At 43.2% G+C, this 17,424-nt stretch overlaps 1 protein-coding gene across 5 annotated transcripts; it reads right to left on the reverse strand.

Annotated features, from left to right (window-relative positions):
• Window positions 1-1,228: 1,228 nt before the first annotated feature.
• TCN2 (transcobalamin 2) lies at window positions 1,229-17,411 on the reverse strand. 5 transcript variants are annotated; one of them, XM_048514144.1, is made up of 10 exons: window positions 17,334-17,411; window positions 13,341-13,551; window positions 12,125-12,314; window positions 10,564-10,724; window positions 8,931-9,092; window positions 8,279-8,454; window positions 7,250-7,430; window positions 5,261-5,453; window positions 2,597-2,718; window positions 1,229-1,890 (listed from the first exon to the last, which is right to left on the reverse strand). In XM_048514144.1, the coding sequence occupies exons 2-10, from the start codon at window positions 13,405-13,407 to the stop codon at window positions 1,829-1,831; spliced, it is 1,314 nt and encodes a 437-aa protein (XP_048370101.1). In that variant the 5' UTR covers window positions 13,408-13,551; window positions 17,334-17,411; the 3' UTR covers window positions 1,229-1,828. The 5 variants fall into 5 exon arrangements, with proteins under 5 accessions (XP_048370101.1, XP_048370102.1, XP_048370099.1 ...); XM_048514145.1 differs by having other exon boundaries at window positions 13,341-13,574; window positions 17,334-17,353; XM_048514142.1 differs by lacking the exon at window positions 17,334-17,411 and adding an exon at window positions 17,148-17,321.
• Window positions 17,412-17,424: the final 13 nt, after the last annotated feature.

Raw genomic sequence — 17,424 nt, forward strand, 5'->3', positions numbered from 1 at the left:
AAACTTTTAAAAGGGTACTGCATGGCTTTTATTTATTTATTGTTTACATTTATATCCTGCCATATCTTGACAACTCAAGGCAGCTTACAATAAAGACAATCCAAAAGTGCAATACCCCTTTTGTAACCTCCTTCTAAGGTAATAAACCTGTAAACCCTGGTGCTAGGAGGTAGCATCTGGGAAACCTCTATTAGTTTTTTTGGCCTTCGAGGGTAACCTATTCGCCACTATATGAAACAAGATGCTGGGTTAGACAGGCTACTGGTCTGCTCCAGAAGGGCTCTTCCTATGGCTTTGGATTTTTCTTTGGAGCAGTTCCATGCATTCATAACTTGAGAGCCAGTGTGGTGGTGTGGTTAAGAGCAGGTGGATTCTAATCTGGAGAACACAGTTTGATTCCCCGCTTCACCACTTGAGTGGCAGAGGCTCATCTGGTGAACCAGATGTGTTTCTGTACTCCTACATTCCCACTGGGTGACCTTGGGCTAGTCACAGTTCTTCTCTCTTCACAGGACTTCTCTCAGTTCCACCTACCTCACAAGGTGTCTGTTGTGGGGAAAGGAGTTTGTAAGCCACCTTGAGTCTCCTTACAGGAAAGGCGGGATATAATTCCAAACTCCTCCTCTTCTATTTCCTTCCCTCACCCTCCTGTTATGGTGAATGACAGATAAGCACATCTGGTTCTGTGGAGTAAAGCTCCCTTTCTCAAGTGTGTCTATTCACATACATGAATTAAATCTATATACACACGCATACTGCAGCAGCTGCTCAGCATCTACCCCATGACCTAAAGCTTTGTTGCTGCATAACCCCTTCTAAAAACTAGAGTAATTAGAAGCATCAGACCAACCGGTAGTCTGCCTCTTCTAATGACGCTTGCAGTCTTCAAAGGGATACAAAATCCAGAAGAAGAAAAGGGGGAAAAGAAGCACACATTTATTGCTAGACTTTAAAATCTCATTATTTTATTTTGGCAATCTCAGGCTTTGATAGTCATAGTTTATGATTTTTTTAAAAAAGAGGCACTTAAGCCAAGCCCAGAGGTCGAGAGCCTGTGCAGTATAGCACTTAAGAGTGGTGGACTCTAATCTAGAGAACTGGGTTTGACTCCCCACTCCTCCTCATGAGGCAGACTTTTATCTGGTGAACCAGATATGTTTCCACACTTTTTCATTCCTGCTGGATGATCTTGGGCTGGTCACAGTTCTTTGGAACTCTCTCAGCTCCACTGGCTTCACAAGGTGCCTGTCGTGGGGAGAGGAAGGGAAGGAGTTTGTAAGCCGCCTTGAGTCTCTTTACAGGAGAGAAAAGTTGGGTATAAATTCAAATTCTTCTACTCTTCTTCTTCAGAAAGCATTACTTTAGCATCAATCACAAATCAGCGTGAGCTTAGGAAGCACAATTCTCAGGATCTTCTGCACTACCTCATGAGGTATACCTCACCATCTTCTTCAACACTGTGAGAGAACCAGGGGTACACTTTCAGATTGTGCACGCAACTCCAGATGAGGGTGGGGGCAGTGGTAGTGTTTTACTGCAAAATTAAGAACTGCAAAGCCGGGGTGTAGATGCCATCAATCCGCTTCTTGTTTAATTTCACTGCAATCATGGTCTCAGCAATCAGTGGCATCGGAATTAAGTGTCCACAGAAGGAACATCTTTCTAAGTGCATGGTGATCAGTGTCCAAGCAAGTGAGAGAAAAGCTTAGGAGCCTCAGAGATGAGGCAGAAAACTCTCTTCAACGGCAGAGTAACTTGTATCCCTGTGGGTGGGGCAGAGGTGGTGCTGCCAGCTGAGAAGATGCCATTGGAATTGGGGGGGGGGGGGTTACCAAGGCGTGAATTTTAAGATAATGGATTCTTCATCTTGTGGGATGTAATCAGCAATACCTGCAAGTATAAGAGCAAAGCACAAGGCTGTGAGGGGAGGGAGGCACTGTATTACTTTTCCAGCGCTTTCTGTAGGAGAACAGAATGCAATAAGAGACAGAACTCAGCCTCCAGCAAAATTCGTTTTTGTTTTGTTTTCAAAGCAAATTTCTTACACTTATGCCTACAAAATTAAGCGTCTGGGTGATGTTGGCAGAAGTTAGACAAGGGACACTGAATAAGCACTCCTCTGTCACTTGTCCAGTGCTGCTTGTGCCTGCTGAAGCTACCCTCACAAAAGTGCTGGACATGAATGAAATCCAAAGCTGAAAACAAATGGGTGGTGGGCCACAATGCTATTTCCACAACTGTAGCATAACACATCAGAGCCAGGAACGACGGCTTTACTTGAGTAATTCTCAACAGGTCGCTACAGCTTTCCTAAATCATAAAAATGCAAATATGTAAAAATAATAAGTTAAACCTGTTTAAACATACATACATCACCAGGAAGTTCTCTTACATGAGAGCCATCATTTCATAGCGCCCTGTGAAGGAGAACTTCGTGGTGGAGTACATCCCATGTTAATTAACACTATTCAGGTTTTGGTTACCAAAAACATCATGGGTGAAACAAAACAAACAGCAGCCGTATCAGATGTCACGATCAGAGGGCCATTCCTCAAGGAATCGCACAAATCCTTGGCCTTGTGCTTCTAATGCTCACCCTGCTCCACAGTGGTGTGTGGGAACCGGATAATTTTCCAGTACTTGCGCTCTCCTTGACCCGCCTTCACCCCCATCACTGAAGTGAGCATCGGACCAGAGAGGGTCTCCTGAGTCTCAAACCTGTTCAGCAAAAGAGAAATCAAGACAGGAAGATCTAGGCCGGGTGGCCACTGTTTGTTCAAGAGAGATGGGACAGTCATACCCACCTAATGCAATGGAAGCAAGCTTATCAGAAAACCTTATGGCTCAAAGTCTGATCTACCCGACGAACTAATTTCTATTTTATCATAGCTTCTGCAAAGAATCCTGGAAATCACACTTGGGCAAGTGTGCTGAGAACTGTATTAAAGATCCACTGTCCTCTGCTGATCCCCCGGCAGAACTGCAGTTCCCAAGAACTGAGGAGTGAAAATGACTTAAACCAGCTTAAATGTGTAGTGTAGATACACCCCAAGTTTCCAGTGCTGTCCTCTCTTCCAAAGAAAAACTGATCTTTCAAATGGCATTAGTAAACATCTTGTGGGTACAACCCCACTACATAATGGCTACAAACATCCTACAGTGTCTCTGAACCTCTAGTGGTACAGATACAGAGGCGTAGCTCCAAGGGGACTGGGAGGGGGCATGATGTATCGGGCACGCGTCCCTGTGGGGGCATGGCCAGGGCGTGGTGGGGCGTTCCGGGGCGGAGGATGCACCAGTGAACCTGGCGCTTTCCCCCCTTGCTACGCCTCTGTACAGATATAAGCTGCCTTCAGCTTGGTGAACTATGCCTGTGTTATTGAGGAACAGTAATCTGTGTAATGTGTAGAGTCAGCAGGCCCCTTTGTGAAAACTGACTTTGTGGTTCAAAACCATTCTGCCAGTATGGAAGCCATAACAAATTCTGCTTAGAAAAAGGACTGTTTTGCAGAGGTTGACGAAGATACGACTATAGTTTCTATCCATGCTTGTTTTTTAAACTTGCTGTCTGTTTTTATTTATTTTTAATAACAACAATGAAAAGAATCCAATGCTTCAGGTCATTGTCATTATTCTGTAGAAGAACCACCCTGTGATGGGATTGTCCACCTTTTCTGGTAGAAAAATCCTGGCAACTAAAATGACGATATAGCTTTAACAGCTTCTGAGATATTCCTAGGCCTGATTAGCCTTCCCAAAAGGGATGATGTTGATACTAATAGACAGCTTCACATTACACCCCCACACAGCAGCAGTCAGTGCCAAATTTAGATGAAGATAGGCCCAAGGCTACTCCACTTGTAAGGCCACTCCCCATCCTCACGACTAGAGGGAGATAGGATCCACAAAATGGGGTCACATCACTCCAGTGATGTTCTGGAAGGACAAAATCAATACAGAAATCAATGCTAGTGTTGAGTTATCGACTTAAGGCTGTATTACTCTGAAATGGAGTGCAAGGAAAATTACTGAATTACTTTATAAAAGCAGCACTCATTTCTGAAAATTTTCCTCCCTGCATTTGCAGGACAGAATAGAAATCATCCTCACAGACTCTATTTTAGACTTCACAATAATTCATAGTTTATAAACTATAATTTGATCCAAGCCCAGTTAACTGTGTTGCCCAACTGCAAGCAGGTCAGAAACCTCAAAAACAAACTGAAGTTTGTTGGTTGGCACCCAAGGTAAATTTAAAACTACCATTTGCAGCTGAGCTTATTACTCCCATTTCTATCTTGTGAATGCAGGCATCCCAACAAATCACAATTTGCTGAGCTGCACCTCCTCTTGCAGCCACCTGGCTGCACCAAGCAACAGAAATAAAGAACAGATATTGTCCTTAGAGATGGAAAGGAGGCAAAATTTTCAGAGCTGGAACCTGGGAAGGTGGGTTTTAGAAAAGAGAGAGACCTCAGTAGGTTATAATGCCATACAGTCCGCCTTCCAAAGCAGCTATTTTCTCCCGGAGAAATGGAACAAATGTTTTGAATAAATAAAAAACTATGTATTCTGGAAATCAACTGTAATTCCTGGAAATCTCCAGCCACCGCCTAGAGGTTGCCAACTCTGCTGTTCCTTCCCTTTCCAGGGGAAATTGCCCACCGGGGGCTAATTAATCATTATGTAGTCGTTGAGCTGTGCCTGGGTCCACCACAAGAATGTTCAATCAGATGTGAGTTGGAAATTCCTTGTTGGCAATTCAATTTCCAGGCATGCTGGGGCCTGATTTGTACTGTCACCGTGGACAAGTGGAGAAAGGGTATTTATGCCTCTCCCCACCCTCCCTTACATTGTCCTTCCAACTTGAAACAGCCCCAGGCAGCTGCTATGAGTCCCACTGGGGAAACTGGCATCACTCCCATTTGTACACATGGAGCACTGAATGGGCTGTTCCAGGTCAGGAAAATGGCACGAGCCCCTTGTTCTCGTGTATCACAATCCTGGTCTGAACCAGTCTCCCCCATGTGCCTGGAAACCTGTGGGGAACTTGTAACACACATCTCACGGAAAGGTCGCATAATGGATCCAAACACGGCAAGGACAGTTCTGGGAAGCAGGGAGGGGGGAAAGCAAAGGATGAACACAAGCAAACACAGGTACACGAACTTGAGCAAGTTGAAGTTCCCAGCTCCCTCCCATCCTGTGTTGTTTGGTATACCAGTCCCTTTAATTCCCCAACAGAAGAAGAGTGTCTCACAAAAAGGGCTTGCCGCTCCGCTTCTCAGCAACTTTCAGCACATCTAGCAAGGAGGAGCCAGCTGGGACTCTGATGAATTCATTGTACAATGGCGGACGGCGTGGTGGGCGTTTCACAGTTAGGTGGACCGTGATCTTTGAAGCCTGGGAGGTCGCCCCAGGCTGAGGAGCAGAAGTGCCCAATACCAGATTGTCTGAGGAGGCAAAAGTTGAGAATCAGCAATCAAACCACTCTTGGTGGCAACTTTGTTATGTTGCTTTTCCCAGCTATTTCATTCAATTCCAGGTTCATGTCTCTAAAAGGGTATCTTCTTTTAACCTTTGGGGGAGCACAAAACCCTTTTCTGTGGTTAAGATTTTGGCCCTCTTACTCGGTATACTGAGAAAGTGTGTAACACAGAGTTCTTCTGATACGTGCAGATCCCATTTGGTTTGAAAGGGGCAAGGTGTCTATTTTCTACATCAGGCAAGCATGTTTGGAAATGCAGTTTTTTGAGAACACAAAAACTTTTGAGAACTGAAAAACTATGCTGCTGTGCCAGCCTATAATGCATATTCAAGAGACATGTTTTCTGGAGCCCAATTAATTATATGTCAGCAAACACAATCAAAACTGTCCTCCTTTTCAGCTAGATTGGTCTAAGTATTTTGCACAGATAACAGAGCCTTTGCCATGGCTAACACCTTAGCCCTGAGGACGACACCATCATGGAAGGGTGATATATACCACAACACATTGTCCCTTTTCAGCACTTTGTCCCTGAATCTGCATTTTTCTTGACAAATGCTTATTTACAAACACATTTGTTTATTTCTCTTCCTTGAAACAGCCCTTTCAGCATTTGAAGAATCATATCTTCCCTCAGTCCTCTCCAGATTAGCACATCCAGTTCCTTCAACCTTTCTTCGCAGAATTCTTTTTCCAGGCCGAGGATCTGGAAAACAAGCCCTATGAGGAAAGGCTGAAGGAACTGGGTGTGCTTAGCCTGTCAAAGCGAAGACGGAGGAAAGATATGACTGTGTTCTTCAAATACCTAGAAATTTATGAATGGAAACGTGCGTCTCAAAGAGCGTGTCAAAAAACGGACCGGAAAAATTATACAAGACACACGTATGCTGCTAAAGTGGCATTCAATGTATTACCCTCTTATATTTCTAATCATACATAAAATACAAGTGCAACAATGCTTATTTGTATTTCTATTCCAAGTGGACTTCCTTGGAAGGGAGCGCGAGGGGATTTTCTTCACGCAGCGATGCATGAAACAGTTCACTCTCCAGTTTAGTGCACCACTCAAAACAGTCCAACGATAGTCCTGCTCCTTCATATATTTGTACCCAAAACCATAGTCATAGGATGTTATCACTGGACATTTTACAAAGTTCTTTTATTCGCTTCAAAGAGTATGGTTGTTATTCTGGATACGTGGCTGAAATCTTACGTGATCTCCTTCTGGAGTCCATTTAAAGGAGCCTTGTTGCAATGCGGAGAAAAATTCAGCAAGCAAAAAGTTCAGCAAGCATCAGCAAGCAAAAAGTTCAGCAAGCAGAAGCTAGTCGCGTAACTAGAGCTTTTCGATGCCTTCTTCAGTGCTCCGTATTTGCCATTATCCTTGTCATTCTAAATCTTGTTATTCTCTTAATGGATGTCATTCAAGTATTGCATGTGGTTCTATATATCTATTTCCTATGTGATTCGCTGCAGCTGCAGCTGCTTTTTCTATCTTAGTGGTTTAAAGAGACCACAATACCTCCAAAACTATCACACAGAAGGGGAAAAGAGTTGTTCTCTGTTGCTCCGGAGGGTAACTCTACATCTAATAGGCTTAAGTTACGGAAAGGTAGGCACCATGTGAACATTAGAAGAAATTTGTTAACTAAAAGCAGTTCAACAATGGAACATTCCACAGACAGCAAGTTAACCTGAGGGGGCTGACCGGCCAGGGATAATCTCCACTTCACAAATTCTCACTTGCTTCCTCCACTCTACCTTCCTCGGCTTGACACTCCATGCTGGCGATGTCCACGTAGCTCTTCCCATGTAGCACAGGCAGCAACTGGGAGCCAACAAGGGGGTTTTGGAAGCTGCCTCTCTCCAGTCTCTCAAGCAGAGCAGCTGTACCATTGGAGCACTCCGGTTCCTTGTTCCTCACCCCCGCCGCAATAAGAAACTACATCAAAAAGAGATCAAATGGATGAAACAGACTGTAAACAAGGAGCCCTCCTTTTAGTCTACTGATGGGAGGCTTCCAAAGCTGAATAGAGCAACCAAGCAATCTTATAGAACAATTCTCAGTTGTGGGGCATAATATCGGCTTTCTCCCAGATTTATTATTGAAATGACAGATGTGTACCTTAGCAAATGAAATGCTGGCTTGGTTGTCACTCTTACCCTTCACTGCTACCCATGCTTCAGGAAGACTGGTGGCTTTTTTATTTTTAAAAACAGCAGCCAGTGGCTGTTCATGTGTCTCTCCATTTATTTGCTGCCTAATTAAAAGAGGGCTCCAATGTTAAGTTAGTTAGAATAGTTGGTTGCCTTTTAAGCAACAAAATCCATAGATTTAGGTTTTTTAAAATACTGTTTTTTTAAAAAACTACAATTACTTCTAGAACCAGTGGATAGCAAGTGCGGTTTGACCAAGTGCTTGATCTTGATCCTCCTTGATCTGAGGTTGCAAATGCCTTAGCAGACCAGGTGCTCAGGAGCAGCAGCAGCAGCAGCCCATTGCCTTCACTTCCTGCATGTGAGCTCCCAAAGGTACCTGGTGGGCCACTGCGTGTAGCAGAGTGCTGGACTAGATGGACTCTGGTCTGATCCAGCAGGCTCTTTCTTATGTCCTTATGCTTTTTAGCAACCTCCATGGAATGGCTTTAAAAATGCGAGGATGCTCAGAGAATAGGCATGCAAGAGTCATAGCTTTTACTACAAAGGTCAAGGACTAATTTGTAATCAGTTCTTGAGCCTCTCTTATGCACACAACAAGATACCCCACTGCACAGGTATAGTTCTCCTTACCTGCATTGCCAGAGGGGTGCTGTAGATGTTCCCAAAAGTCCCATCAGGAGTCTGAGCCTGCAAGATCTTCTTCTTCACTCTTATGACTGCTTGGCTGAGCTCTGCCACCAGCTCAGGCACATAGAAGGTGGCTCGTTTCAAGCAGACAAAGGCTAAGCCAGACACAGCCTCTGTATCTGGGTGAAGAAGAGCAGGACAATGGAGGCTGAGTGATGTATGGGATGATACCTCTAGCCTGACCAGTCAGTCACACACACAAAAGGGGGGAGGAAAGGGGGAGGGAGGCCAGGTAAGATAGACACCATCCCTGCCCTTAGCCATAGGCCAGGCAGAATAACTCCATCTTACGGGCCCTACAGAACTGAGACAGATCCCACAGGGCCATGGTCTCATCACTTGAACAGGTTGCCATCTTTGCCAGGTGGCAGGGGTGGGGCCAAAGTGGCTGCCTCCCCTCAACCGTTCCCTCAGCAGCCCCATGACTCAGCAGACTGGAAGGGTTGTCACATGACGTGAATGGGAAACAATAGGGTCCTAGTCTGCCCCTGACAGGATGAGAACAAGCAGCTTATGTACATTTGAATGCATGAGCTAATAAAAATCACCACAGACTAGTAACTTTTGTGGACTTACTAGCAAGGCTGGCTCTTACCAACAAACAGCTGGCTTCCGCGCTCAAATCTGCCATGCTTCTCTGCAGCCAAGAGTTTGTTGATCACATGCACATCAACCTTCTTGTTGTGGACACACAAGGCCAAAACCCCTAAGCCGTACTGGTAGTAGTTAGTGAGAGGCCTCCCACTGCTCTTGAGGACTATTTAGGAACAGAGACCAAGACATAAGTCCTTTACCTCACAGGCTCTTTATAAAGATCTCCAGAATCTCTTCTCTTACATGGGTCTACTACAACTATAATCCAATATTAATATAGCAAGACCACATAGTTTATACAGCGAATGAATGGCTTTATGGCTGTGTACCTGCCTTGCACATAGAAGAGCCAGATGCAAATCTTGGCACATCCAGTTAAAAGATCTCAGCAAGCAGATATTGAGAAGGACTTTTCTCTGCTTGAAGGTTGAAATAGACATGCCATGTAGTACAAGTCAGGACTTAGGGTCCCCCAACCAGACTTGTATTGTATTGCAACCAAACACTGCTGTCTGGCAACAAAATTTTCAAGTGTGGTCAAGACCTGGTTCAGATCAGCACCATGGCACCAGGGATGCGGGGGCTTCAGCCTTTCCCCTGCACCATTTTCCTGAGCCAAAACAGTCCCAGGGAGCAGTATGTGCCCTGTTGTGGATTGAACCCTATACATGGACACTGTACACACAGCCAAATGTCATATTTAGTTCTGCCCCAAGACCCTGGACAGCTGCCACCTATCAGACCACATAACAAGACAGATAAACGCTACAGCTTTCTCTACATGGATATTGTTTTCCCATCTGCTTTCAAACTGGAGATTTACAGCGCAATCCAGATGGGGAGGGTGCTCTGTAGCAGCCAGAGATGGCACCACAAAGGCAGTGCCGCACTGCCTCCAATGGAGCTCTGGGTGGCATAGCTAGTAGAAGGCAAAATACCCTGGTAGCTGCCTGGGACACTCCATAGGAAATAATTACTTATGCCACTTGTTGTATTGGCTTAAGTTATTGGCCTGTGCCAGGAGCATTCTTGGACCAAAAGCCTATTGGAAGCTTTGCCCTCAGGAACATTCCTACACCACCCCCAGCTGTTCCAGCGGCCACCTTTAAGCTGTGGGCAGCACACTCTTCCAGATCAGGTGCCTGCCTCCATGGTTGATCTCCCTGCTGGCAGAGGCGCCACTTACACCAGCAGGTTGGACAAATGTACCAGCACAGCCCTGCGCCGGTTCGAAAAGCCAATATGCGCCCCTCCCCCCGCCGCTTCAGCTCTGGATTGGGCTGCCTGACAACTATGGCATCTCTCTCTGTCTCTCATAGACATAAAACAAATGTGCTTGTCAAATAATAGAATTTAAAGGTCACAAGATCAGAAGGACAGACAAAATAGGTGGATCAACCCTCAATGTCACTCAAATCAAGACTTTAATTGTTACGCTTAAACAATAGTGAAAGAACAGCCTGCTGAGAGGGGAGATGGCCTTGAAAAGCTGCTTGTCACAGCCACCTGCCTTAATTCCAAAGGCTGAAGCAATTGGCACAAAACCTCCTCTCAACAGTGGGCTGTTGGTGTATGTGTTATAGGAAAAGGGCATCTTCCCTGCCAGAATCACCATTGCCAGTCTAGGATCTTACCTATAGATTCCTTTTCTCTGTGCAGGTGTAACTTAAGCTGGGTCACTAGCTGCTGCTGCAAGGGTGTCTCCATATCCTGGCATGCAGCCCGTAGAGATAAGAGGTAGAGAGCCAGCTGGCCTGTATTGGGCAGTTCCTGACTATTGGGTGGAGCTGGAATGCTGGACCAAGGGAGACAAATAATCACATGGTTAACCTTTTCTAGGCACAATTCACCAGCTCTGTGGCTACTAATTAATCAACATCTCATTCAAGTACTTTCAGCAAAGACTTTTATGCATCCTTTCCCCCCACTTCCTCTGCTCCATATCTCCCGTGGGGTTCTCAGCTTCAAAACCGGTCCCTCTAGTTGTCCTTTTAATATTAGTTCAATTTGCAGCAAATACCAGATGGTGAACTTTACTTCCATGGCATGAACAGCTTCAAGTGTTCATTTCCACACACAAAAAGCCTCTATTAAAATACATTTTTTTTCTACTGGCCTGTTGGCAACCCAAGTCTCCCTCGCTAACAAAATATACACTGTAAACTCCTGGGAGCAGGATATGACTTATTTGGATATTTATACCCTGTTTTTCTCTGCAGTGGGGAGCCAAAATATCTTACAACATTCTTCTTTCCCTCTCCATGTTATCCTTACAACAACCATGTGAGGTAGGTTTGGTTGAGAGAGAGCAACTAGTCCAAGATCATCCATCATGTTTCCATGATAGAGTGGAGAGTTGAACTGGGGTTCAAATCTTAGCCCAGGACTCAAACCACAATTCAACACTGGTGGTGTGGAAAAAAAATTAAACAATCTTGTAGAATAATTTTACTTTTTATCTGCAAAATAATATAAAGCAGGTATATATTAAGCAGGTATATATTATATATATTAAAGTGAAAATATTTACTGACCCCTCGCATCCTGGACATAAACTGTTTCAACTCTTACCCTCTAAACGTCGCTACAGAGCACTGCACACCAAGACAACTAGACATAAGAACAGTTTTTTCCCGAATGCCATCACTCTGTTAAACAAATAATTCCCTCGATAATGTCAAACTATTTATTATATATATTATTATAATTACTGCACTACTTTTTTTTTTCATCATTCCTATTACCCATCTCCTCCCAATTATGACTGTAAGGACTATAGCTCTGTGCTGACATTTTCATTTTATTTTACATGATTTACATTTTATGCTTTTATTACTATTGATTGTTTCCTGATTGCTTACTAGACCTATATGACAATCATTAAGTGCTGTACCTTATGATTCTTGACAAATGTATTTTCTTTTATGTACACTGAGAGCATATGCACCGGAGACAAATTCCTTGTGTGTCCAATCACACTTGGCCAATAAAGATTCTATTCTATTCTATTCTATTCTCTCGATTACAAGGGTTAGAACCAATAAAGAACACTGGAAATCATGCAGCAAAATTCAGCCCTCTCTGCCTCCAAGTATCTTTTCTTCCATGCCTCAAAATTCTCTAGAGATTTTGCTTTATTATTGATGCCCTTGACCTTCCTCTGCATGAACAAAATTTTGATTCTGGTGGGCATGCCTGCTGGAACTGGGCTGGAAAACATCCTTCAGTCGCTGGAGGTACTGGTTCTCCCTCTTTTCTATGTGGTAATCAGAAAGACGAAGGCCCAGGTAGATGCTGGGGTTTGGCCGTTTTGACACATCCTCAGTTTGTTTCAGTAGCTCCTTGTTCAAAGACTCGATGTGAGGAGTGCTGCCCCTGGGGATTTCTTGCACAGGAGAAGAACACAAACTCAGAATGAAGGAGGCAAGTACAACAGTTTTATAACGCCTATTATCCAGTCCACAGATCTCATTAACTTTTTTATTAATACTTAGAAGTCTACATCACCAGAATTACTCAAAAAACAATCCACCAAAGTATAAGGTACCATATTCCATAAGGACTCTCAATTTCTTCTGCACTGAATATTAACACATCAGGGTGGGGGTTGCATAGTCTCATGCTGGCGCATTTGTCCCCTCTTTAACCTCCAAAACCACTAATCATCCAACTACTAATCATCCATTTATTTTTTCTATTTTGTCCAAATACAAATGTCCAAGTGTCCACAAGCTTAATTAAATTCTTTTCTTTGAGTAACAAAGCTAATTTGGCCATTTCTGCCAACTCTAATACTTTCACCCACCATTCTTCAATTGTAGGGATAGCTGGAGTTTCCCCATTAATCCAGTCCCTAAATCGCAAAGGTTTTAGGGAATAATCATTAGCCTCTTCTCTGTGGTAAGAAAATGAGCAGCAACTGCTGGAGTGGTTAGGCCTCATTGTTACCTGTTCCTCTTTGCATGCATCACGCAGTCAAAAAAAAGAAAGTTTCTCCTCTTTGAGTTGACAGTTTATTATTACATAGTTACACCACGTGCCTAGAACACCTCTGAATGCACAAATGATGCTGCTGGATAAGACCAAAGGTCCATTTACTGAATGTTCTGCCTCCATCTAAGATGCCTCTGGAAGCTCACAAGTTGGCCATGAAGGCAATAGCTTTGACTTTTCTGTCCTGGACATCTGGTAGAATAACTTTGAGTATGGGAGTTTCTTTTAATTATCTTGTCCAATAGCTGTTGATAAACCATTCCTTCTCCACAAATTTGTCTGATTCCTGTATAAAGTTGTCTAAACAAGAGGTCGCCATCCAACCTTGCAGTAGTTCATTCCGTTATCTTAATTGCACACCATATGAATATATGTCAAGCAGGTAGCACTCGAAAGATAATAAACAAAGAGGACTTACCACATAGCTGAGCAGTGGCAAACAGACTATGGAGGAGGAAGATTGACAGCCATCCAGGAGGATCCATGTAAGCAACAGGAAGAGACACAGCGAAATGTTGATCAAAATTTCAGTTAGGAAGCCAGATGACCACTATGAGGTTCTTAGTCTTCTGATTAAACCGGAGAAATGTTGCTGCAACAGGACTTTCCCTAAGAAGCAAAAGCTGAGCCTGCAAAACAGGAAGGACTTTGGCTGGGTGAGAAGGAAACAGAGAGTCAAAGTACAGGAAACCCAATCTCCTGGTGCTACATAGACAATCTATTATATCTACATCCAATTACACAGTAACTGACTTATTGCATTCAGGCATATTGGAGGCTGGCAAAAAATGCTCTTCCTGCCCCCTCCCATTTTTGTAGGGTTCCTGAGCTTTTTAACAGCAGTATGATTATAATGTTCAGTTCTTGCCATGAAAACCCTGTGGGGTTGCCATAAGTCTCCTGAAACTTGATAGCACTTTTCAGTACCATATAATAAATAACAGTTCATCTTTCTCATTGAAACTTATGGTGGATGACACAGTGTAATTCTGTGCAATCAATACAAGACATCTGATAGGTTAAGCAATAGAACCAGGACTGCAGAAATCTGAAATCAGTGCATATGTATTAAACATAAGGTGTTAAAAAAGCCAAAAACTGGAACTGTATAAGTAGATAACAGTGGAGTGAAAGCAAGATACTGTGTGGTGTATAGTCCCATTCCTTCATTAAATCACCTTTTTGAACCACTGCATCATAATATAGACCTATTTAATTACCTTTATTAAAATGCCCTGTATTGACATTCAATAAGGGAATTTTTTCCAGAACATTTGAGCTGGGCATGTCAAATATTGAGAAATTCAGCACTGACTTTTCAACAATCCTAGAAGGATTGCATTCTACAGAGAAGGGTAAATGACCTATAGGTGCCATAATGTCTGGGCCAAAAAAAGGGGGCTGGTGGATCTACAGTAGCTGAGTAAAAGGTAGATCATGGCTCATTAGCAATTTGCTAATAATCAGTGGATCATCTAGTATCCGGTGACTGGGATTCTTGTATGCTGCAGTACGGCTTTGAAGGTTTTTGAGGCTAGGATTGGCTCCTTGCTACTGTACGGTTCCCCCATTTGGATTTCGGCAATAAATAAATCATTTAATTTATTACATTCCAAATTCCTTTGGAAACTAATGGGGCTCCCTAGATGTGTGCCTTATGCTGCGTTGTGCATTGAGATGGGCCAAACAACTCTAGAAACCTTGGCATGGATAAGGGCCATGTAAAATATTGGCTGCATATATACATTTTTCTAGTATGCTATCCAATAGCTATATTCCCTCTCTGTTATCAGGATCAACTTTATTTCCAGAGATGGTATATACTTTGATCTTTGTAGGAAAGGTTGAAGCTATTGGTTTCCCCCTGGAATCCCTCCTTATGCCTCACAAAGGTGGAAGCCTTCCAGACTAGTTAAGAATAGGCTCTTGGATCCTTGATTTTCATAGAATTTGACTCGTGCTGCCAAAGACAAGCCTGTTCTCCGACTACATTATTAATCCCATGCAAGCGTGGAATTATGGCAGCATATCTTCGATCTGCTGATAAATCCCACTCCAGAGGAGAGCCTGGCTACTGCAAGATGTAATGTGCTGCCATCAGCTCTTGCTGGAGGGAAGATTTAAGAATATGGAACGCTCTAAAAAGAGAGTTTGTCTCATGCGTGATAGACTACGGTTGAAACACTTTGACCATTCTTTGGTTTCTATGCCCTAAATACAATAAGATACGCATGAAATACCATGAATCTCCATTTTTTCTTGAAATGTTCTCCAGTGGCAATGAGTGCAAGTTATAAGATACCCAATCTCCTGAACAGCTCTGATGTGCTCTTTTGTGAAAACGTTGCAAATTTTATACTGGAAATTAGTAATTTTAAGAACATAAGAACATAAGAACAAGCCAGCTGGATCAGACCAGAGTCCATCTAGTCCAGCTCTCTGCTACTCGCAGTGGCCCACCAGGTGCCTTTGGGAGTTCACATGTAGGATGTGAAAGCAATGGCCTTCTGTGGCTGTTGCTCCCGAGCACCTGAACTGTTAAGGCATTTGCAATCTCAGATCAAAGAGGATCAAGATTGGTAGCCATAAATCGACTCTTCCTCCATAAATCTGTCCAAGCCCCCTTTTAAAGCTAATTAAGTGAACATAAGAACATAAGAACAAGCCAGCTGACTGCACCAGAAAGAGTCCATCTAGTCCAGCCTTCTGCTACTCTCGGTGGCCCACCAGGTGCCTTTTGAGTTCACATATGTAGGATGTGGAAAAAAGTAATGATTTCTGTATTGCTGGGTTCTGTTAATCTGAACTGTTAAGGCATTTGCAATCTCAGATCAAAGAGGATCAAGATTGGTAGCCATAAATCGACTTCTCCTCCATAAATCTGTCCAAGCCCCTTTTAAAGCTAATTTTAGCAATTTTAACTGTATTTCTTAACCTTGTTTTGTTTTAAAACTTTGTCCCGTTTTATATGCCAATAAAGGCTTGTGTTGTGTTGTGTGTATGCTGCAGTAGAATCTTAAATATGATCCAGCAAGAGATTTCCTGCATTCTGAAGCAAAAATAAGTGCTCAAGTCTGCTTAAATCAATTAGTACAACATCCCAAGCTTCAAGTCTCACTTTCTAAATTGAAAACACATCAGTAAACAGTGGTGATAGTTTTTATAAAAAATAGACATAGACCACACCAAAGTCAGCCCTAGAGGGTCCAGACAGCAAAAAAATCTGCTTGCTTATAACCTCTCTGTACAATAGAAGTTAACATACAACAACCCTTGAATCTTCCTTTGTCATGATCTCTGTACCTACATGTTTTAAATTAAGCTGCTTAGCAAGGCAATTGCTTGTATACTTACATAGTTCATGCTACGCTCACAGAACCTTTTTTCTTACAAGGAAGCTTGGGTTTGCAGCCCTTAATCATTTGCAGCTCTGACTTGAGTAGCTTCAGGATAGCTTGATCGCAACAGATCTCAGAAGCTAAGCACGGATAGCCCTAGCTAGCATTTGAATGAGAGCACTGGGAGCCCCCAAGGAATACCAAAAAGCAGAAGCAGGCAGTGTCAAAGCACCTTTGAACATTTATTGCCTTGAAAATCCTACGGGGGTTGCCATAAGTAATCTGTGACTTGACAGCAAACAAAGAAAATCAAACCAGTTTGACCAAGGATTATATTCAGAAAACAAAAGGCGATGCAGCCCTACCCTCTTGGCAGCTGTAGTCTCTTTCTATTTTAGGAGGATCACCTCTTCCTCTGGGTTATAAACTGGGGAAGGGGCTAAAAGCAGCTTGAGAAAGCTTTCTCTCAGTTGCTCGGCAAAGGCAGAACGATCCTCTGTTCTTGTTTACTTGAGGTCACGTGACACTTTCTCCAGCTGATTTCCCAGCTGCTGAAATCAGCTGCTCGAAAGGCATTTGCTTCAAGAGAAAAAGGCTGGGCTGGAGTTTTAAAAGGAAGTCAAGCCGCATTAATGGGCAAACTTTAAAATGCCAAGGAGTCATCTTAAATAATCTACTAGCCATTGGCTCCCTTTCTTCATGGATTAGTAGAAAACGCATCAGTGTTTCTTCACTGACTTATACAAGGAGTAGTAAGAACAAAATAGGTTTGGTAGATATTCATCCCTACACACTCCCACAGCTCAGCAGATTTACTCCCAAATAAAGGTGTCCAGTTTTGCCACATCCACTTTAAATTTGGCAGTGGCTAAAAGGTTAATACTTACTACTATCATATTTTTCAAAGATGCAAAAAAAATTCCCCCAAGAACCTGCAAATTGCAGTAATAATAGGGGAAACTCTGAAACTGCACGACACGTGCATGTTTACAAACAATCTATTATGCCCGCGGAGTTTCTCAATCGGCCTTTCTCTATCCGATTCTTATCCTTTTCTCTATCGCTACCCATACCATATGGAGGGCTTTCTAGCTCCACGTGTCTATGGTGGTCAGCCGAGCCCCCAGCATGCTTTGCATTCTTCTCCGTCGCGTCGTAAGGACC

The sequence above is a fragment of the Sphaerodactylus townsendi genome, linkage group LG13 (assembly GCF_021028975.2).
Source record: "Sphaerodactylus townsendi isolate TG3544 linkage group LG13, MPM_Stown_v2.3, whole genome shotgun sequence".
Taxonomy (NCBI): Eukaryota; Metazoa; Chordata; class Lepidosauria; order Squamata; family Sphaerodactylidae; genus Sphaerodactylus; species Sphaerodactylus townsendi.